This window comes from Aotus nancymaae, unplaced genomic scaffold (genome assembly GCF_030222135.1).
Source record: "Aotus nancymaae isolate 86718 unplaced genomic scaffold, 86718_ANA_hifiasm-v0.15.2.pri h1tg000108l, whole genome shotgun sequence".
Lineage (NCBI taxonomy): Eukaryota > Metazoa > Chordata > Mammalia > Primates > Aotidae > Aotus > Aotus nancymaae.
The window spans coordinates 29,562,963-29,584,902 of NW_026988523.1; the positions used below are offsets into that span (position 1 = coordinate 29,562,963).

The 21,940-nt window shown below is 52.1% G+C and overlaps 2 protein-coding genes across 10 annotated transcripts; one reads left to right on the forward strand and one right to left on the reverse strand.

The window, feature by feature from the left end:
* Positions 1-345: 345 nt before the first annotated feature.
* BOLA1 (bolA family member 1) lies at positions 346-1,577 on the forward strand. Of its 4 annotated transcripts, none has more exons than XM_012462543.2 (2): positions 346-513; positions 786-1,577. In XM_012462543.2, exon 2 carries the CDS (start codon positions 836-838, stop codon positions 1,247-1,249), a length of 414 nt encoding a protein of 137 aa, XP_012317966.1. In that variant the 5' UTR covers positions 346-513; positions 786-835; the 3' UTR covers positions 1,250-1,577. The 4 variants fall into 4 exon arrangements, with proteins under 4 accessions (XP_012317966.1, XP_012317968.1, XP_064226982.1 ...); XM_012462545.2 differs by having other exon boundaries at positions 833-1,577; XM_064370912.1 differs by having other exon boundaries at positions 346-444; positions 544-1,577.
* Positions 1,578-4,010: 2,433 nt separating this feature from the next.
* On the reverse strand, positions 4,011-18,574 carry SV2A (synaptic vesicle glycoprotein 2A). 6 transcript variants are annotated; one of them, XM_012462549.3, is made up of 13 exons: positions 18,469-18,574; positions 13,769-14,563; positions 12,355-12,535; positions 11,386-11,537; positions 11,130-11,263; positions 10,368-10,457; positions 10,029-10,139; positions 9,762-9,850; positions 8,926-9,090; positions 8,284-8,417; positions 7,241-7,447; positions 6,484-6,643; positions 4,011-5,833 (listed from the first exon to the last, which is right to left on the reverse strand). In XM_012462549.3, exons 2-13 carry the CDS (start codon positions 14,388-14,390, stop codon positions 5,650-5,652), a joined length of 2,229 nt encoding a protein of 742 aa, XP_012317972.1. In that variant the 5' UTR covers positions 14,391-14,563; positions 18,469-18,574; the 3' UTR covers positions 4,011-5,649. The 6 variants fall into 6 exon arrangements, with proteins under 6 accessions (XP_012317972.1, XP_012317971.1, XP_012317970.1 ...); XM_012462548.3 differs by having other exon boundaries at positions 13,769-14,740; positions 18,469-18,486; XM_012462547.2 differs by lacking the exon at positions 18,469-18,574 and adding an exon at positions 15,166-17,380 and having other exon boundaries at positions 13,769-14,740.
* Positions 18,575-21,940: the final 3,366 nt, after the last annotated feature.

Consider the following 21,940-nt stretch of genomic DNA (forward strand, 5'->3'; position numbering starts at 1 on the left):
TCCTCAGTTCTCTGCAAACTCCTTCAAGACAGGGCCTGACTTGACTCCCCAGTCCCCAGCACTGTCTGGGGCACAGTAATCATGTATTCAATAAGACTTCCATTTTCTTGTAGGTAAAATAAAGGAGTTGGGCTGGATGATTTACAAAATCTATTGGCAATAAAATAGATCTAATAATCCCAACCCTAACTGCACATGAAATCCCTTTTTCTTTGCATTGTTGGGTTCCGAATTTCTGACGACCTTACCAGCAGAGAGAATCCGAGACTACAGTTCCCATGAGCCCTCAAGGCACCACGTGGCGCCTGCCGGTCCTAGCAACGCACAGCGAGGACTCCATTTCCCAGCGTGCCTCAGGAAGGGCAGCAGGTGTGCGTTTTGCTCCGGGAGCGTCCAGGGTCCTAGCCCTGAGCGGGAATCGCAGTAGCTGAGGCTGAGCGGCAGGCAGGTAGAAGGTGCTCCTCTTGGGCTTCACAGGGAACCCAGGGGCTTCGGCCCAACGACGAGTAGCAGGTGCATATGCCCTACTTTTCCCCACTCTAGGCAAATCCCCTTAGGAACGAACGTGCCTCGCGTGCGGGCCTTTCTAATCGCCGCTGGTTCCTCCACTCCCACAGCTGGAGGTCGAATTCACCACGTCACGTAGACGAAAGGGGCGGTGCCTCGGGTCTCCCAGTGTGGCGTCAAGGAGGGCTCCCTACAGGAGCTGGTGTGGGTGGCCGGGCGTGGGGTTAGCGCGGATGCGGGGATCGCGGGCTGGGTTGTTGACACTGCGCTCTCACCAGGCGGATCGCCCTGGCCCTCACTCCTGGCCTCTGCGTCTCTGCCGTAGCCGATGCTGACTGGGCGGCTGGTCCCGGGCCTGGTCTTCGTGGCTGGCCGCGTCTGTTTGTCCCAGGGCAGCGCGGGATCCGGAGCCATGGGGCCGGTGGAGGCCGCCATTCGCACGAAGTTGGAGCAGGCCCTGAGCCCTGAGGTGCTGGAGCTTCACAACGAGAGCGGTGGCCACGCGGTTCCGCCTGGCAGTGAGACGCACTTCCGCGTGGCTGTGGTAAGCTCTCGTTTCGAGGGGCTTAGCCCCCTACAACGACACCGGCTGGTCCATGCGGCGCTGGCCGAGGAGCTGGCTGGGCCAGTCCATGCCCTGGCCATCCAGGCGCGGACCCCCGCACAGTGGAGAGAGAACCCTCAGCTGGACGCTAGCCCCCCCTGCCTGGGTGGGAACAAGAAGACTCGAGGAACCCCCTGAACCCCAAGAGAGGAGGGGAAGACCAGGATCCTAATGGGCTGGGTGAGCACGAACTACTGACGCTTTCCCCTTGATACAGTCCAGGATTTGTACGGGATGAAGACCCCTGGGCCCCGTTCTCTTGGGGTCCATAGATATTCTCAGAAGATAGCAACTTGTTTCAGGTCAAAGTGAACCCAAGGAAAGCGAAGAATCACTCACTGCTGCTGTTGCCCTGGACTATTCAGGAAGGGCAGTCCGGGTGTTCCATGTTAAATCGTAACAGAACTGCACCAGACCTGATGAGTTGGAAACAATCCTATACATTAAAAGAGAAATTACACTGTGAGGTGCATTTCTGTGTTCTTAATGGACTGCTGAATCAGTGCTACAGGTGTTCTCAGAAGGATCCCTGTAGACGAGTCAGGAAGGGCTTTATGAGGGAAGTGATCTAGTTGGATCTTTAAAAGAAAGCAAAAAACCGGAAAGGAGAGGATAGGTGCTGCAGACAGGGAGAAGACCCTGAGCAAAGGCATACATAGACACTAAACCGAGCATGAGTTATTGGACAAGACAGGCGATATAGTCAGGGACATATTTGAATTTCATCTTGGGGGAATGTTTCGCTTTTTTACAGCCTGTCCATTTCGAAAAAGTGGTACTTGTATTGTTTAAAAGAAAAACTTTTTTTTTTGAGACGGAGTTTCGCTCTTGTTACCCAGGCTGGAGTGCAGTGGCGCGATCTCGGCTCACTGCAACCTCCGCCTCCCGAGTTCAAGCAATTCTCCTGCCTCAGCCTCCCGAGTAGCTGGCACTACAGGCGCGCGCCACCATGTCCAGCTAATTTTTGTATTTTTAGTAGAGACGGGGTTTCACCATATTGACCAGGATGGTCTCGATCTCTTGACCTCGTGATTCCACTCCCCTCGGCCTCCCAAAGTGCTGGGATTATAGGGGTGAGCCATCGCGCCCGGCCAAGAAAAACTTCTTTAAAAAACCACTAAAGCAGTGGAAGAGGATAAGGAAAATGATTACAGATGATGGAGAAACCTTTATGTAGCCCTTTTTCTTTTTTTCCTTTATTCTACCCCCCACCCCGCTCTGTCGCCCAGGCTGGAGTGCAATGGTGCAATCTCAGCTCACTGCAACCTCTTCCTCCCGGGTTCAAGCAATTCTCCTGCCTCAGCCTCCCAAGTAGCTGAGACTAGAGGCTTGTGCCACCACACCTGGTTAAGTGTTTGTATTTTAGTAGAGACAGTGTTTCACCATGTTGCCCAGGCTGGTCTCGGACTCCTGAGCTCAAACACTCAGCCTCCTAAAGTGCTGGGAATACAGGCGTGAGTCACCGTGCCCTGCGATGTAGCCCTTTTTGAGCATTCCAGATGTTGTCAGATTTCTGAGGGGAGCTCAAGTAATGTGTACAAAAGCAACTTTCCAATAATCTCATTGTGGAAATTATTAGAGAACAAAACTTGGTTAACGTATATCTTTACCATTTCTACCTAAAGAATTTAGGGTGCATGTGGTTGGGCAGTAGGGAATCTGAGGAATTTTGAAATGTCTTTTTTTTTTTTCTTTTTCTTTTAAAAAAATTTTTTTTTTCTTTAAAGAGATGGGGTTTCACCATGTTGGCCAGCTTGGCCTCGAACTCCTGACCTTGTGATCCGCCCACCTCGGCTTCCCAAAGTGCTAGTGAGCCCGGCCTGAAATGTCTTTTTACATGCCAGACAGCGTGTGGCAGCAGATGGACCTGGCAGTGATGCATAAGTGGGTTGGCATGAGACTGGAGGAACAGAGGTCAGTCCAGAGTGAAGGTAGAACCCTGACTTAGAGGTCAGCGTGGGAATGGAAAGGAAGGAGTTTCTTTGAGAGCTACCATAAAATCAGAATATGGCTTGATTAGAACAGAAATGGATTAGGGTAAGAGGGGAGCGAAGAGTAACCCAAAGGCAGTGGTTTTCACATTTTCTCTTGGGTAAGAAATCCCAAGGGAGATTGTTTAAAATGTAGATTCAGACCGGGCCTGGTGGCTCACACCTGTAATCCCAGCATTTTGGGAGGCTGAGGCAGGCAGATCACCTGAGGTTGAGAGTTCGAGACCAGCCTGGCCAGCATGGTGAACCCCATGTCTACTAAAAATACAAAAATTAGCCGGGTGTGGTGGCAGGCACCTGTGATCCCAGCCACTCAGGAAGCCGAGGCAGGAGAGTCGCTTTAACCCAGGAGGCAAAGGCTGCAGTGAGCCAAGATCGTGCCATTGCACTCCAGTTGGGCAACAGAGTGAGACTCCATCTCAAAAAAAGAAAAAAATGTAGATTCAAGGTCCCCATCTTTTTTTTTTTTCCTTTTCATAATTTTAATCATGCTGGCAGTTTGTCAGGGGTCCCCATCTTTCCAAACCAAGAAGAAAAAGGGTTCTGATTCCACAAGTCAAGAGTGGAGTCTAGAGTCTATTTTTTTTAAAGTGTACCAGAATATTTAGAGGAAAGTTAGTTCTATTCTTAAGAAATATTACTCCCAAATTTTTCAAATCTGGGAGACTTACAGGGCCCTCCATCTGTAGAGGAAAGGTCAGGGTAGAGAGGCCAGTTTAGGAAGTAAATCTGTTACACCATGTTATTCTGACCTTCAGTTTGGAAAGTTGTTTTTCCATTTCACCATTTTACCCTCCAAGGCTGTTAGGAGAATTGGATGTAGGTGGAGAGTCACAGAAGCAGGTATAGCCATTTTGTATTTTGAGGATTTGTTTCCGTTTTATTTTTCATCAGTATTTTTCATTGCATTTTTCACATCAACGGAGTTGGCTTTAGGGTTCCCCAGGAGAGCAAGGGAGATGGATGTGTCCCTCCTAGGGGTGCAAGGAAGAGGGCTGCGTCCAGTAGGTGAGGAGGGACAAGGGCACAGGGCACACACTCGTACACTGGGCACTGGAGGAGAAGGCAGTCTTTTGAGCACAGACACCAAAGAGTTAAACAGTCACCACCTGGTTCAGTGTTACAAAATGAGGGGAGTGACCACAGGGCTGGGGCACCAGACGCAGCATGAGGAAGGTGAATTTTGATTTTCTTTTTTAGTTATTTTCATTTTTCCTTTTAACTTTTTTTTAAACATTTTACAAACATCTAAAAACTACAACACATCACGGCTACAGTGGGGTGAGGGGAGGGTACTGAAGAAAGCAGCCACACAGAGTCGGGTGGGACGGGGCAGCCTAACCTACAGAGGCTATCGTGTGGAAGGGTGAAATGGGGAAACTGAGGCTTCTAGTCCCTGCATTAGGGGTCCCTCACTCACTGCCCAACCTCTCCCCACTCAGAGGAGTTGCCGGGAGGGCCCCTGCTTCCTGCCTCTGCCCCAGCTCCTTGTGCTTTTGATCTGCTGGTTTGACCATATGCCTGGTTCTTTCCCTCCCCTGCTCCCCTGTCTGGGAGGGGACAGGTCAGGGGCGTGGGAGGGCAGCTGTGCTGTTCCCATCTGTGCTGTGGTGGGTGGAACCTCTCACCCCAGAGGAGGCCTGTCCTTGAGGAGGGAAGGAGATGGGCCTTGTCAGGTGCCCTCGGATCTCTCTAGACTGTGGGACTCTTACTCCAGGCCGGCCTAGGGCTCCTCCATCCCAGGCTCAACACAGAAACAAGATTAGGGGAGGTACTGTGGGAGGCAGGGTTGTGTGTGCGTCGGCTGAAATCACCCTTGGCTTATATTTGAGGACAGTATAGTGATACCCCCCCCGCCCCACGGCACATGCACACACATACATAAGTATACACACGCATTCACACACAGTCCTGCTGAGCTGCCTCAGAGCTTAATCTATCAATAAATAAGAATCAGAAAGTTAATTTCATAAAATTCAGGCTTCTTATCTGCAGCCCAAATTGAGAGGGAAGTGGAGGCCAGAGGGCTGAGTTTTATTGCTTCTCCCCCAGCATCCAACAGGAGGTGTGAGAGGGCACCCGAGGCCCTTCCTTCAGACTCTGAGAAGTTCTTTTGGTCCATGGTCTACACCAAAGCGCCAGCCCCCAGCATAATTGCATACCTGTGGTTTCACCAGGGCCTAGGCAGAGGGAATGACAGGGAAGGCAGGAAGCCTCTTCTGGAACCCCTGGAACAGGGAAGCAAGGCCCCCTCTCTAACACAGGGGGAGAAGAACAGGGCTCAGCCTTCTCTTGTGCAAAGTCAAGGGTAGTGGGAAGTGGGGAGTAGAGCTTCATCTCAAAACCGGGATGAAGGAGCCTTCCCTGTAGTCCCTGCCCACGGGGGTCACACACATGCACACGCGCACACACACACACAGCTAAGACACCAAACACGGGGAGTGGGGAGTGAGGGCTCTGGAGGCCAGGATGGCAGGGCAGGGAGGGGAAGGAAGGAGTTGTTGGTCTCACAGTGTGCCTGCCAATCCCAAAACCCCAGAGACCCCCTCACTGCAGCACCTGCCCCCGGGTCTCAGGCAGCTTCAGGGCCAGAGAGCTGCCAAGGGCAAGGGCAGCTGAGGCAAAGAGGATGGGGGCAGCCTTGGTGATTCCCACGAAGGATGTGAAGATGCTGATCCCCAGCACAGCCGCCAGCTTACACAGGGCATTCAGGAAGCCGAAAGCTGTGGTCCTGCTCAGGAGTCCCCCAGTGCAGCACAGCGCAAGGTCCAGGAGGGAGGCAAATGAAGCGTGGAGGGCAGGGAAGTGAAGGCCAGGAAGATGCAGGCAGTGTCCAAGAGGGAGAGGGAAGGTTGGAGAGATCAGAGAGGTAAGGGATGGACACCAGGAATGCAGATAAATGGAGAGGCAAGGGGAAAGGACACCAAAAATTGAGGTTAGGATGTCAAGGAGTGGATAGCAGATTTTTTTTTTTCTGTTGCCCAGGCTGGAGTGCAGTGGCATGGTCTCGGTTCACTACAACCTCCGCCTCCTGGGTTCAAGTGATTCTCCGACCTTAGCCTCCCAAGTAACTGGGATTACAGGCGTGCACCACCACACCCGGCTAATTTTTTGTATTTTTAGTAGAGACGGGGTTTCACCATGTTGACCAGGCTGGTCTCGAACTCCTGACCTCGTGATTCACCTGCCTCAGCCTCCCAAATTACTGGGATTACGGGCGTGATCCACCACGCCCGGCCAAAGCTACCAGATTTTAGAAGAGAAAATGGAAATGTGTGTCCTCTCACCCACCCATAAGTACGCTCTTCTCCACTCAGCCCTCTTTCCTCGCCCCACCCCTCCCCTGAATCTGCTGCCCTGCCGCCACCACACTCCACCTACCTCTTGTCTGAGGGGTAGAGTTCAACAGTCAACACATCCAGCGCGTTCCAGGATGCAATGCTGACCCCACCAAAAAGGCAGAGCAGAGCAATCATGGCTGACTCGCTGTTCCCAAAAGACAGGAAGAAGCAGGAGACACAGGACATCACGCTGGAGCCAGCTGGAGCCAGGAGAGGAGAGAGCACGATGAGTCTGGCCACAGTGAGACCCATCCACAATCCGGCCTGTCCCATCAGGGGGCTTCAGACAGCCCAGGATGAGACACGTTCCCAAGGTATCCCAAAGGAAGGCTTTCACTCCTCCTCAACCTCCCTTATAACTCTGTTTATTAATAATATCAGTAACCATCATTTATTCAATGCCAGCCACGGGCCAACCCAAATGATGCTTTACGTGCATTAATCTAGCACATCAACCCTATGACACAGGTACTATTATCACCCCGATTTTGCAGAGGAAACAACCAGGCTCATACAGGTAACTTGCCAGAGGCCAGAGGCAGGTGGTGGAGCTGAGATTCAAAACCCGTAACCTCAAAGCCTGTGCCTGTTACTTGCAATTCTGCCTACCTCCTTTACCCCCAGAGAAGCTTCAGTGCCAGTCCCCACCCCATCCTGCAGCACCCTCTAAACAGAAAACACGAAAGAGAGGAACTCTCTGGCCAATCTCTTCCACAGCCCAAGACATGAAGCCTGTTGACTGCCCCCTGCAGCCCCTGGCCCCTCCTATCAGATCTGACGCAGCCTCTCCTCCTTACCTAGCATTCTGAGCCTACCGATCTTGTCCATGAGCAGGGCAGAAACGATATTCCCAGGAAGCACTGCCAGTGTCCCCAGGAAGCTCACAAAGTATACCATGTAGGCACCTTCGCCCGTCCCCGTCACGTCTAGCGGGCAGCCCTCCTTGTTGTGCAGGAATGTGCTGTTTACCAGACGGCTGTTCACAAACTTGTACTCAAACAGGTCTGCGGGCGAAGGCCAAGACAAGCAGGCTGTCACAGCAGATGGGAAACGGAGGCTGCCACTGTGTATGGCTCAGGGCTCTGCATGCATGGAACTTAGCAGGAGGGGCTCTCTAAATTATTCACAGTGCTCATCGAAAAACATCAAATCATATCACCATGGGAACTGGGAATCTTTAGAGCAGAAAATGACCATCATCTGTCCAACAGTGTGACTTTGTCAAGTCCTCCCATTAAGAGTCTTAGCAGCTTATTAATTCTTTCTGTCCATGCTAGCTGACTATAAGCAGCAGCAATGCTGTGGGCTTAGGACATTTTTCTGAGAAAAACATTTAAAATAATAAAAAGTCCTATCACTGTTGTTTTCTTGCAAGACGGGGAAAGCTCCCCCAGTATGAGGTGGGAAGCTTCAGTGTAGCTCACAAAACCCGCATTTCATGTGCACATACTGAAGTTGGAGAATCACTATTAAAAAGGAGTGGATTCATGCCATGATCACCACCAAATACCCCTTTTATTGTTTTTCATTTTCCCAAGAACACTATTTTGGATGATTTTTACCTCCTTCAAAGGTGCATTAATTTTGCCTCACTAAGTTATAATTTCAGCCAAAGGCAAAGAATATTGATGTTTTTGTCAGCTATTCTATTACAAGAAAATGTCCAACTTCCATTAGATTTTCAGGATTATTGGTGGTAGCAATCAGGCCCCTCTACCACCTTCCCACAGGGGTCCAGGGATCTCAGCTTGAGAACCCTAAAATAGTGCATGAAAAAAGTTCCTTCTCATCAAGGTCCACCCAGCCCTCTGGTCTGACAGCCACCGGCAAGCCGCCTTACCAGTGTTATAGAATACAGTGTTGATGAATGTGCAGTTACGGAAAAACGTGTTGCTGGATGTGACATCCTCGAAATAACACTCCTCAAACAGGGAATCCTCAAAGGACACTGACTTCAGACGCAGCCCAATGAACCTGTAAGGCCAGGGTGATGAAAGACACTTTCCCCCCATCCTCCTGCCCCCTCCAAGTCTCACTCTTTAGTGAAGTAATGGGAAGCTGGGCATTGAGGAGAAACCACAAGTGTTTGCCCCCAAATGTCTTGAACCCACAGACTCAAGAAAGAGACACCGGGCGCGGTGGCTCACGCCTGTAATCCCAGCACTTTGGGAGGCCGAGGCGGGTGGATCATGAGATCAAGAGATCGAGACCATCCTGTCAACATGGTGAAACCCCGTCTCTACTAAAAATACAAAAAATTAGCTGGGCATGGTGGCGTGTGTCTGTAATCCCAGCTACTCAGGAGGCTGAGGCAGGAGAATTGCCTGAACCCAGGAGGCGGAGGTTGCAGTGAGCCGAGATCGCGCCACTGCACTCCAGCCTGGGTAACAAGAGCGAAACTCCGTCTCAAAAAAAAATAAAAAAAAGGAGACAAGGGGTAGAAGGGACAGGGAAGAAGTGAAATGTAAAGGTCCCCACATACTTGTCATTGAAGTACTGCCCGCCTCGGTGGATCTGATTCTCCAGTGTGAAGTTAAAAGTCACATGCTCTACACGCTCCCCGGGGAACACTTTGGTGCGGGATGCATAGTCCACCGCCTGGAGATGGCGAATCATGTCAGGAAACCAGATGGTGAGGCCATAGTAGCTGAAGAGTCAAGGACAGTAGAAACACAACAGCTCAGAGATTAGAAGCAGGCAGAGGAGAAAACAGACATGTGTATCCTCTCCAGAACGAGGGAGAAATGGAGTCAACCTCCGTTAGGACCTTGCTCCTCTCCAGCCTCACCAGCTTCTCCCCACTCCTCCCTTCACCGGTTGCTGTGCTTCTGGGGACTTTAGGGTCTCGCACAGCACCCACCATACTTTTTCTCACCTCCTGGCCATTTGCTTTTCCCTCTGCCTCAGACGCTCTTCTCCACCCCGACAACCCCCACTCCACCTGTCTGACTCCCATTCGCCCTTTAGGACTTAGGTCCCCACCCCAGCCCAGGTCCCCAGGTGCGCCCATTGCCCTTCCCCCACCCTTCTTGACACCCTGCTTCATAGCAAGTTTCATCCCACTTCCTGACCAAAACAGACTCCAGGAGGACCTGGGACCCATGTCTGTTTCATCCCAGCACAGAGTAGAAACTGCATCCTGGCCAGCCTACAGTACAAGTTTGTGGAGGGTACTAGCGGAGGAGCTGGCTGCAGGATCAGAGGGGACTGCACAGCAGCTTCCCTCATCGCTCGTCGCCGGCATTTCCATTTTCTCCCCTCTCCCAGCCCACACACCACCACAACCACCACATACCACCCAGCCACCCATCTCCTCACCTGAATGACATGGTGAACCACACACCCATCATCATCAGAGTGATTCGTCGATATTCAGGACCAAAACAGGAGAGGAAATTCGCCCAAACCTACAGGGACAGGCAAAGTCAGACCTTGGCCCTACTAACTTCTAGCACCCACAGATCCCCACTTTTCTGGCCTCCCACCTCCCTTCAGCTCACCCATCACCCACACACACAGACTTCAGTCCTGCCTTCTTCTCCACCTCTCCCACTCCCTTCTCTCTACCACCCCATCCACCATTACCTGCCCCCCTAGGCTCAAGGCTCGGACCCCCCAGCGCTGGTACCAGGTCCCTGTGTCCGACTGGATCTCAATCAATTCATCCTCCTGATGAATTGTCTTAATGTGGGTTACCTGGAGTCAAGAGAAGGGGTGGGCAGTCACACACTCTGTGTTTCCCAACCTCTGCCAGGTGCCTCAGTTTCCCCTGCATTAGCAAAATGGGAGGCAGGGGGTGGATATGATACCCTGAAAATCTCCTTACAGTAGAGTGTGGTCTGAGGTGGGGGATATTCCGAGAAGGGCCAGGTAGGGATGGGGGCTGCAGGGCTCGGAGCTGTGAGTGGGGAGGGCGTGGCTTACTGAGAACACCCGCTCAGGATGCCCCTTGGCTCGCATGTTGGTATCATGGACCTGCTTCAGCACCATCCAGGCCTCATCATGCTTCCCATTCTAGAGCCAAAGACACAATCCCCACATCCAAGTCAGCCCCTACCTGACCCAGAGTTACAGACCCCTCCCTCCCACCTGGCTTCTGGAGTCACAGGACAATGGTTCGCGGCCCTCCACCACCACCAAGCCCTAAGTGACGGGCATGCATTGCCCACTCTGAAAGAGCACCAAGCTGAGGTACAGCGAGACAATCAGATTTTGGCAAGAGCTGGGGGCTGGGCATGGGGAGTGTTGTCCAGAGAAAAATGGCAGGCACAGGTCCTGGGAATTCCAGGGTACAGAGGAAAGTGAAAACCAAAGGTAAGGGAAATGATGGGCAAGCATGCAGTCAGAGACCTAATCCTGCTGGGGTTAGGAAGCGCAGGTGTAAGGGGTGGGAATGTCTCTTGAGCTATAAATGCAGGACAGGCCCAAGGCCCATCCCGGCAAAATCTTAAGTCACCCGTGGGTGAGCAGGTCCCCTGGTTTCTCCACCCACAGAACCCCTCCGGAGATGCATTCCAAGGCAAAGGAAGCAAGATGAAGTCCCCTAGAGAGTGGACTCTGTGAGGAAGGCAGGCAGCCGAACAGGATCAAATCAAGCCCCAGTGGGTGTCTGAACACAGGAGCCCTTGCTGCCCTCCACTCCCCAGCCCGCACCCAACCCCACCCCACACAGCTCAGCCCCATCACCTCCAGGAAGAAACGGGGGCTCTCAGGCTGTGTGGTCAGAGCCCCAATGGCAAACACAGAAGGAAACGCGCAGACGAGAACGAAGACCCTCCAGCTGTGGAACTGGTAGGCAGAACCCATCTGAAAACTCCACCCTGGCGGAGAGAGAGTGACAGCGTCAGCAAAGAGGCCAGAGGCTGGGGGAGCCCACCATAGGGGGCACGGCAGGCGAGGGAGGAGGGAGATAACCTGGGGTGGATTCTGGGGGGCTGCTCACCGTAGTGGGGGATGATGGCCCAGGCCATAGCAGCTGCGTACACGCCACCAATCATCCAAAACATGCAGAGCCAGCTCAAATGCTCCCCTCGTTTCTCCTGGGCCAGAAACTCGGAGAAATAGGAGAAGACGATGGGGATGGACCCTCCAATCCTGGGTGCATTTCAAGAATCAGTATCAGCAAATGACCAGAGTCCTGATCCCTGCCCCACTGCTCTGGGTTCGAGGCCCTTTCGTCCTCCAGGCTTTGAAGAGACTCCATCTCACACAGAAAGCCCTACAAGCTCCCCTCTGGGCCAGCCACCAAGACCCATCCTTGGGACCATGGGAAACAGGCAAGCAGGTCTCATGGAAAAGGAAGGAGCAAATCTTAAGTCTTGAAAATGACTTACGGAGTTGGAAGGGAGGGAAGATAATTGCAGAAAAAAGGAGAAATCTCCAGAGAAAAAGGCAAGCAAAAGGACTCTAAGGGCAGAGGTTGTGGGAGTGGCCAGAAAGGAGCTTGGAGTTGAGGCAGAGAAAGCGTGCCTGCCATGCTTGCAATAGTGAAGGGGCGGTGCAGGCAAGGCATCAGGGTTCTGGCAGGTGTGGGTGTTAGCAAGGTTTGTTGTGGAAAGCAGGAAATGTGTAGACTCCGGTAGGGGGTAACTCTAGGTCCACAGGAGCCCAGGGGCGGGGCTGAGGCCCTCTAGGCCTCTTCGTGGAGGCAGGCTCAAAAATGGAACTAGAGGTGGGGTGGAGGACTCAGGAGTGGGCTGACGTGGAACAGCATTCTGGACAGCAGCAGACATGTCCTGGGCAGGGAGAAGCTGGCCTGAAGATGGTTGGGGGAGGAAGGAACTCATTCATCCATCAACTCACGCACATTGAAGATGCATTCGGTGTGCCTGGCACTGTGCTGCACCCTAAACGTACAACATTGACCAAGGCACAGTCCTGCCCTCGAGGGGCTTAGGAAGTGGACACTCACCCAACCCCAGAAAGGAGGCGGCAGAAGAGGAAAGTGCCATAACCCTGAACAAAAGATGAGAAGAAGGCGAAGACACTGTTGACGGAGAGTGAGATAAGCAGACACTGCCTCCGACCCAGCCGGTCAGCCAGACCTCCCCAGAGGAAGGCTCCCACCATCATGCCCAGGTAGACGATGAGGCCTGGAAGGAGGAGGAGAACAGAGGCGGAGGGGCGTGAGCAGACACACTCCCTTCTCCCAGGAGACAAGCACTGCAGGAGCTGAAGCATCGGAAGAACTTCTAGAAGCTAAGTCTACCCAGAGATTAGAGCAAATGAGAGAAAAGGAATCATGTGAGCAAAGATACAAGGTCATCTCTGCAGGCCAGGGGTTCAAAGGCAGGAATGAAGATATGGGAGAACCTGCAACTCTCCACTCTCTCCTCTCTCTGTCTCATTTCTCACTCTGCCTCACTCTGACACGCGCGCGCGCGCGCACACACACACACGCACACAGTGACACCCTTACCCCGGCTCACTTTGAAGGAGGAATGGGTCTGCCTAGGATCCCAGACCACCCCAGGGTCCCTGCTTTCATGCCCTCGAAGCAACAGGAGAGCTCTCATTTGTTCCTTGGAAAAGGGGCTCCAGTTCCTTTCATCTTCCCAGGAAATCCCCCCACACAAAATCCATCTTTTACTCCTTCCAGCCTCAACATCTCTGGTCCAAAAACTCTCTTGTTTTTAACTTCCTTCCTAAAACCAGAGCTGGAGTTAATCTTTAAAATCATCTACTGCAAACTTTGCATTTTCCCATGCCCAGACCAAGCCCCAGAAGAGACCTGTCCGAGACCCCACAGCAATTTGCTGGCAGAGTAAGGCCTGGGTTCTTTCTCTGTGAGTCTATGCGTTCCCTTCTCAGGGTCCCTGTCAGGGAGGGCCGTCAAAGACCACATCCTGTCCCTGGAAACTCTCGTCTGAGTGAGAGAAAGTCTAACCAGCTTTTCTGCCATAGAAGATCCAGGACCTCTCCCTCCCCCGACCACCCCAAACTGACGCTCCTCACTTATACCGGGGCGTTTGGATGCTGGCTTCTTCTTTCTCAATCAAGGAAAGGGAACGGATACCAAAAGGGAAAGCTATGAAGAAACATTAAACGTTAGGGACCATCCCACCACAGCCACCTCCTGCAGGATGAAGCAGACCACCGCCCACCACCGACCCAAGCCCCAGCTGCCCTCCCACAAGCCCGTCTTTCACATTCAAGGCCAAGAAGAGGGAGTGTGTGAGGGGAGACTGCAGAGGAACCTTGATCCCTCTGGGAACATCTTGGGTGCAGGGTCCCAGGGAACCCAGTGGTAAGGATAAGAGCAATTTTCAGGAGCAAGGAGGTTTCCAGAGTTTGAGGGGATAGGACTGGCACCTCCCATGTCTCACCTAGCATGCCTTTGTTGGAGTCGGACAGGCACATGTCTTTCTCAGCGCTGGGCAGCACGAAGCCCACCACGAAGACCTCCACACCATCAGCCATCAGCGCCAGACCAAGCACAAAATACAGCGTCCACTGGAAGCGGCCGTGGCCACACTCCCGCAGGATGGCTTCATACTGCTGGGCCAGTTCTTCTCGTTCTTTCCGTCGTTGTGCCTCCCCCCGGCCCCCAGGGGGACCCTCCCCATCGCTCAAGCCCCCCCTTACTCCAGCCAGGGGCGCCCCATCTGCCATCCGCTCGCCTTTGCCGCCAGACTCTGCCCGGGGGATGCCCTGATATTCCCCTTCATAGATCTCATCATCCTCGTCATGGCCCTCAGTAGCATCACTGGACGCGCCACCTTCCTCCTCGTCCTGGGTTCCTTCGCCCCGGTAATAGCCATCAGTGGGGGCAGGGAAGTCGTCATCATCATCCTCCTCCTCAAAGCGGGAGTAGGATCTTCGGGAATATTCGTCCTGGACTCTGTCCAGGCCCTTCACCACCTTCTTGGCCGCGTGCTTCTTGACTTCCTTAGCAATGTCTTTGGCCCCACGGATGAAAGCTGCTCGGTCTCGGAAGCCCTCTTCCATGATGGGGCTCTGGGGCACTTCACCGGGTCTCCTCGACTTCCTGTTTCTTTTTCAGCTTTTTGTTCACCGACTGGTAGAGTTGAAAAGACCCCTCCCCCAGTTACTTAGATGAAGTGTGATCCAGTATCTTTAGGCACAAAAAGAAGAGCAAACAGGTCCTAGCCAATGAGTGCCTAGGAGAGAAAAGGAGGGAGAGGAGCTTTGATCCCTACACCCAGTTCAGTTGCGTGGATGGGGAAGGGAGATGGGGAGCCGGGGAATGGGAAGGGGAAGGGGAGCCAGGTTGGGGGGCTAAGCCGGGATAAGTCAGGAAGGATCGCCTGCTTCTCTTCCACAAGCCTCTGGAGATTCTAGAAAAAAATAACAGAGAGAAAAAGGAAGTTGTGAGTCCTAAGATGGTGAAGAAGGTCAATATAAAGCCTCTCAGCCCAGAGCCCCGTCTGGACCATGTGGTTCAGAGACGGTCTTCTTGCTTTAGGCTCCCATCCACACACTAAAACGGGATGGCTATCTGGGCCAACTGGGTCACTTGCATAGAAGTCCCCTTACTTTGACCTTGGAGGCCTGGCCTGTGGAATTTGCTCCAGAGTCACAGTCACCTACCCTGAGCCCTCCCTCCTCCTAACCCCTGAGCCCACCCCTGCCCTTTTCATCACCAACCTGCAAAGAACTAAACAGGAAATATGAGAAACCAGAATTCCCTTCTTTAGTCTTGCCTGGGTTTCTTACTGGGGGTGGAGTTGAGGAGAATGTGTTAGAGGACAAGCCCTCCAACCTGTGGCCGTCAGTCCGCTGCTGGCATCTGAAGGTGGGGCTTCCACTGTCCTTCCCTCAGGTTCCATGATTACAGGCCTCAACAAGGAGGGATTTCTCTCAACATAACCTAATGGGTAAAAGCTCAGCTTCCAGAGTCACAAACATGGGTATGACTTCCTGTTTTGGCAGATACTAGCTAAGGGACCAAGCCTCAGTTTCTCCTTGTTTTATTTATTTATTTTATTTATTTATTTTTAAAAGACGGGGTTTCATCATGTTGGTCAGGCTGGTCTTGAACTCCCGATCTCAGGTGATCCACCCGCCTTGGCCTCCAAAGTGCTTGGATTACAGGCGTGAGCCACCGCGTCCGGACTCTCTCCTTGTTTTAAAAGAGGAAAGTAAGGATTGAATGATATAATGTATCTACGCTCCTTACCACAAGTCACCTGCCACATAAAAGTGATGAATAAATATTAGCGATTACTTTTGTAGTGACGGTAATATAGTGAAATGCCCTATACTACCTCATGAGGTCCCCAAACGAAAGCCGTCTGGGATGCTCTTTAGAATGAGGAGCAGAAAGGGATACCGACGAGGAGAGTGCTGGTTCAGGGCAAAGCACGTGCCCGTTAGAGGTGACCTAAGTTGAAATCCCAACTCTGCCGCTTACTAACTGATCTCGGTCAGGGTAGGTAACCCCCCAAGCCTCAGTGTCCATATATTTTAACTGGAGATAATTAAATTGGGAGATTGTTTCTTGGAGTTGATGTGAGAATGTAATCTCACAGTAGATACTCTGTGTTAGTTTCCTTCCTTCCCGTTATGTTGAAAATAGGAAAGTAGCAGGAAGCAGCAAGGGACCACAGGGGGTCGTACTTAGAGGCGGTTGCCCAGCATCCTTGCAAAACAGAGTCCTAAGACCTCTCTGTCTATGTGTCAACTAATTCCAACAGCTGGACCCACATTAGCTACCTCCAGAAAAACAAGGAAAGACCCAGAAAAGGAGGACCTGGAACCCAAGTAAAGTGGAAGAAAGATGGAAAGAGGCGACGACAGTCTGCTGCCACCTCGCCTCAGAAGGACATAGATGGGCCCCCTTCCACTGATGGGGGTGAGAATGGAAATGACTGGTACAGCGCACACATTTCCAACGCGAGGGTCTCAGGCCCACAGTTGCATCTCATCCCTCCAGGGCCTCCCTTCCTAATCCCCCTTAATCCTTTCCGCTCCTCCTCCAGGAGTCAAGGAAGGAGTCCACAAACACCGCATTGCGTAGGAGGCAGATGTAGAATAAAGGGGGTTTGGGTGTCCCCCCAAAAAAGACATTCACCAGAGGAAGGCATAGGATAGCCCTGCTTCCTTCACAGGAGCAGAGGAAGCAGACCTGGATTCTGATCAGAAATCATCCCCCTAAAAATATCCTGCCTCCAGTGCTCCCACCCATCCAGGGCCTTCATTAAATGTCACACACACTCGCACACACACGCACACACTCGCACACACGCGCACACACACACCCTGGTAGAAGAGGGTGAGCGATGCTGTGTGGCTCAGAGAGCAGCCCTGGCGAGCAGGGCCTTACCCCCTCAGGACAGATGTAAGCAGTGGACCACGGTGACCCCTATGTCACCTTTTCTTCATGGTTCAGAGCCCAACCAACCCCCGTGAAAGAGCTGGCACTGCGGGATCCCCTCAGCGCATGGCAATTTGCTAGCTTTCCCCTCTTTCCTAACCAGAATCTCCCCTCCGGCCCTGAAGGAGGCAGGACCCACCAGGAGCCAGATCCTGTTTGCCGACCCTGTTTCCCCCTGAGAGGGGCGTGTAGGGCGGAGAAGGTTTCCACAGCCAGAGCGGGATGTGAGGGCTCCACAGCCAGCTCCCCCAGGGCCAGCAAGCCCAGGAGGTCAGGAGACAGAGAAAGAAGACAAATTCTTTGACCTGGTGAGGAAGTGGTGCTATTTTTAGCCCCAAAAACAGCACAGGGTGGCTAAGCCTGTGGGAGAGAGACAGGACTTGGAGAGGAGGAGGTTAAAGGAGACAGGGTTCAGGGTTACAAGGTCCTTTAAGGCTAGCTGACTTCACCTGACAGGAAAAAATGTGCCCAGGAGATTTTCTGCAGAGGGTGGAGACAGGCAGGGGACTCCAGAGCAAATGCTTCCTTTCAGAACAGCTTATCCGGCCCTGGATCAGAGGAGGGTCCAGAACCCCCCAACCTCCTCCCAGTAAAAGCCCCTGACTTTGGGGGCCCACCCAGATCCCCAGGCCCTCCTAGCTCACAGGTGACAGGGTCATTAAGAAGCTGTCACTTATCAAAACGTCAGTGGGGGCGGGGTAGAATGTGGGAAGTGTGGGAGCACCCCTTCCCCATGACAGCCGGGTCACTGAACCTCAGCCCCCACCCAGGGCCACCAAGGCTGCACCTCCCCTCCCCACATCCTACCCAGGGTTAGGAAGATGGGAGCACCCACAGTTCCGAGGGATAAAAATGAAGGTGTCACCTGAGAATGCACAGTGAGGAATACGAAGAGGCAGGGAGGGGGACGCAGGGAGAGACCTCCGCACGCACAGCACAGAGACCGCCCCCATCAGCATTTGCAACGACCCCCCACACTCCATCTCGCCTCGCTCCGCAATAAGGGAAAAGCCCCCAGAAGTGACTAAATCGCTGCTCTGAGCACCTCCCCCACCCTTGGTCCTGCTGCTAGACAAGTGCCCACCTTCAACACCCCTTCCCCCCACCCTGGAGCAACTGCTGCCAGCCCCCGCCACCCATGCATCCAACACCTGGCTGCTCTCGATCTGTCTCCCCAGTATTTCCATTCTTCACTCCCCTTCCCTCCATCCTTCACCTGCCCTTCTTCCCCGGCCCCCCCACCCACCCAAGTCCAGGCGCGCACACTGGGGCAGCATCCATTCTTCAGCCCCAGCCAAGGTCATTTATCATTCATCCTGGTGGCGGGGGGACGTCAAGGTGAGGAGGGTATAAGAGTCTGAGGGAACCCCATCCCACCTCACAAACCCCCCCACCACCACGTTAATCTCCGAAGAGGATACTGGGGACTTGGTTAAGGTAGAGAAAAACACCCCTCCTCCCCATTCACCAGTATTATACATACGTGTGTATGTGTGTGTGTGTGTCACCTGAAGAGCACAACTGAAATAAATGTCCAACCCAAACCCACCACCAACCCCCCTCACCCCGAGAGGGGACCGTCACCCTCCCCATAAGCAAAGCATCGGAGTATAAAATGGCTGCAAGGCAAGGCGAAGATGCTTCTGCCAGGGGCGGGGTAGAGGTGAGAGACTAAGAGAGGGGTCTCACCTGGGCTGGGATCCCCCTGTAAGGAGTCCCGGGCGAGGACGGGGGTCCCGGCCGCGGGCGGAGGCGGCAGCGGCGACTGCTTCGGGTACCAGAGAAGCGGCAATGCAGACCTGCCCCCCCACTCCAGCCCCGCCTCCGCCCCCCCCAAACCCCGCGCCACTGAGCATCGGGAGAGACCATTGTTGGGCGGGGGGAGAAAAGAGGATGGGGAGGGAGTCAAGGCACGGGAAGAAATGATGAAAGGGGCTGGGGGTTGTCACAATAACAGCTGGACACGGCACACAGCCCTTCCCAGGCCCTTCCTAGTAAAAGATAAAAGGAACTAAAGAAAGAAACAGTGATGTTAGGAAGACAAGTGGTAAGACAGGGAGATGGGGAATGTGGCAGCCCCTTCCTTTGCACCCCAGTCTCAGGATGGCAGGACCCAAGAATTTCAGGGGCTTTTGCTGCCTTCAAAACACCTCCCTTGGCCTTCTCCACTGTTCTCAAACTCCTTTTTCACAACAGTCTCTCAGAGACTCCAAGTTTACCTGGTCATTTTAGAGAAAGCAGAGATAACAAGGTGTGGTTTCTATCCTGAACTGCCACAGAGACCCCTGGATTCCTTCCATCTCTTTCCTCAAAAATCAGTCCAGGTTACTATTTACAGTGCAGACCTCCTCATTTGTCCATTCAGCTGGTGGTAGCAGGAGTACTGGGGAAGCTAAGGGGCTCCTCACAGACCTGACCACCCCGACATTTCCCCTTCATTAATTTGCTCCAATGACTCAAACAGGATCCCTCTCAAAACCCTTCTCCACCCCTACACACTTGCACTTCCCAGGCAGGAAGGAGTAAATTGATTTCAGCTTTTCCTTTCATCTTTCCTTTGCTCCTGCACCAATAAACTGGACTCAGAGATCCAAGACATACCACCTGGTGACACCTGATTACCATCCCCACTGTAGGAGAATGCGATGATTTGGGGAAATACATCCTGAATGTGTCTATGCCAGATAAGGTCAGGACATTCTGGGCAGCACTGACCTGGGCTCAGACCCGGGCTCTCACCGCTAACAAGCTGTCAACTGCTAGTCTAAAGTTCTCCACATCTGTGAACCTCAGCTTTCTCATCTGGAAAAGGGGGGCTTGGGCTAGATGCTGCATCAGGTCCCTTTCAGATCTAACAGCATGTGACTCTACCTTACTAAATGTGGAGGTTTCAGAATGCTGAGATACACATGGAGAAGAATCACAGGGATGCGGGCCTGGGCTTTGCAGGCTCCAAAGCTGGATCGTGGAAATAATCATTCGTGCCAACAGAGTTCACAATCTTCTGAACTACAAAGCCCTAATACATAAATATCGATTTATCATAAATATTTAACTGTCACTCAGACTGAAAACTCATGTCTACATGTCTAGTACATTCTCTCCCTGAAGCCAAATCAGAATCATAATATCAATGTATGAATGCACAACGTAACTGGAGGATTTGTATCTTTAATGGCATCTGGCCATCTCCAATAAGAGCCATGCCAATGGGTCCAGAAAACTCTTCTTGGCAACAATCTTCTACCCCCGCCCCTTTGCTACGGGCAGCCTTGCCAGCACTCCTGGACTACTCTGAATCTGATGGCTGAATCACACTTTCCAGGATGGTGCTTAGACTGGCCTCTGGGACGCTCCCTTTACTAGGCTTTCATTGCTGACCCCTCTTCAGGTTTTGTTTTTGTTTGTTTACATGGAGTCTCCCTCTGCCACCCAGGCTGGAGTGCAGTGGCGGATCTTGGCTCACTGTAACCTTCACCTCCTGGATTCAAGCGATTCTCCTGCCTCAGCCTCCCAAGCAGCTGGGACCAAAAGCACACGCCACCACACCCAGCTAATTTTTGTATTTTTAACAGAGACAGGGTGCAGGCTGGTCTTGAACTCCTGATCCCAAGTGATCCACCCACCTCTGCCTCCCAAAGTGTTGGGATTACAGGCGTGAGCCACCACACACAGCCAGGCTGACAACATTCTTTAAATATGTTAACATTTTCAATTAGGTTATAGCCAAGTCCTGCTGGCAGGGAGACATCTCTTCCCTTTAAGGTGACTTTGCCTAGGGCCAGGCTCACTTTTCTTGCCTAGAATTTAGTTAAGTTCATGGTTACATAAGCCAAAGAGGGCACTTCAAGAAAGGGGTGACTTCCAGCCTGACCAACATGGTGAAACCCCATCCCTACTAGAAGTACAAAAAATTAGCCAGGTGTGCTGCCACGCACCTGTAATCCCAGCTACTCGAGAGGCTGAGGCAGGAGAATCACTTGAACCCAGGAGGCGGAGGTTGCAGTGAGCTGTGTGTGCCATTGCACTCCGCCTGGGCAACAAAGTGAGACTCTATCTCAAAAAAAGAAGAAAAAGAAAAAGAAAAGGAGGGGATGTGAGGGGAGAAGAGGAGTAACTTAACAGGATTAAATGTGGCAAAGAACGTGGGGGAGGAAAAAGCCATTGGATTGAATCTACTGAAGTCTTTAAACTCAGATTTGAATGTGATGAAAATCAGGTTTGGAAGGACTGAGAATGAGAAAAAAAAACTGAAATACAAACTCCTTATCTGACTGCTTAGACATCTGTGAAACAGAAGCAAATGGAACACATATGGAACACTTACTGTCTCCATTTACTCATTTTAACTTTGTTTCGTAATTATCTAAGACATCTATATTGTTCCAAATGAAAAACACATGAACACAGTATATTCAGAGACATCCAACTTCCCTCAATATTCCCTCCCTCCCCAATATTATCAATTTCCATTAGTATCTGCTTTATCCATTTTTAAAAACGTTAAACACACACATATATGCCACCCTTAGAGAAGGTAGCACACTGTACATACATACTATACACGTTATTTTCTTCACTTGGAGATTTCTCCACAGCAATATGTAGAGATCTTCCTCATTCCTTTTTACGACTGCACGGTACTCTATTGTATAAACATCAAAAAGTTTATTCAACCAGTCCCTTTACTGATGGAGAGGTGCGTTGTTTCCCATCTACTGCCATTACAAATGGTGCTGCAATGAATTGCTTAGTGCATGTTATCTCATTTTTGCCAGGCTATCTCCAGGTATATCTGTTCTCACTTTAAAACAATAATCCGGCTGGGCAAGGTGGCTCACGCCTGTAATCCCAGCACTTTGGGAGGCTGAGGCAGAGGGATCGCTTGAGCCCAGGAGTTCAAGATCAGCCTGGGCAACATGGCGAAACCTCATCTGTACAAAAAATACAAAAATTAGCTGGGTGTGGTGGCACACGCCTGTGGTCCCAGCTACTTGAGAGGCTGAGGTGGGAGGATCACCTGAGCCTGAGAGGTAAGGCCATAGTGAGCTGTGATCGCACCTGTACACTCCAGTCTTGGTGACAGCGTGAGACTCAGTCTCAAAAAACAAAAAAAATGTGGAGTAAGCACCCTCGCTCCTACTCCTCCTTACCATTCTTT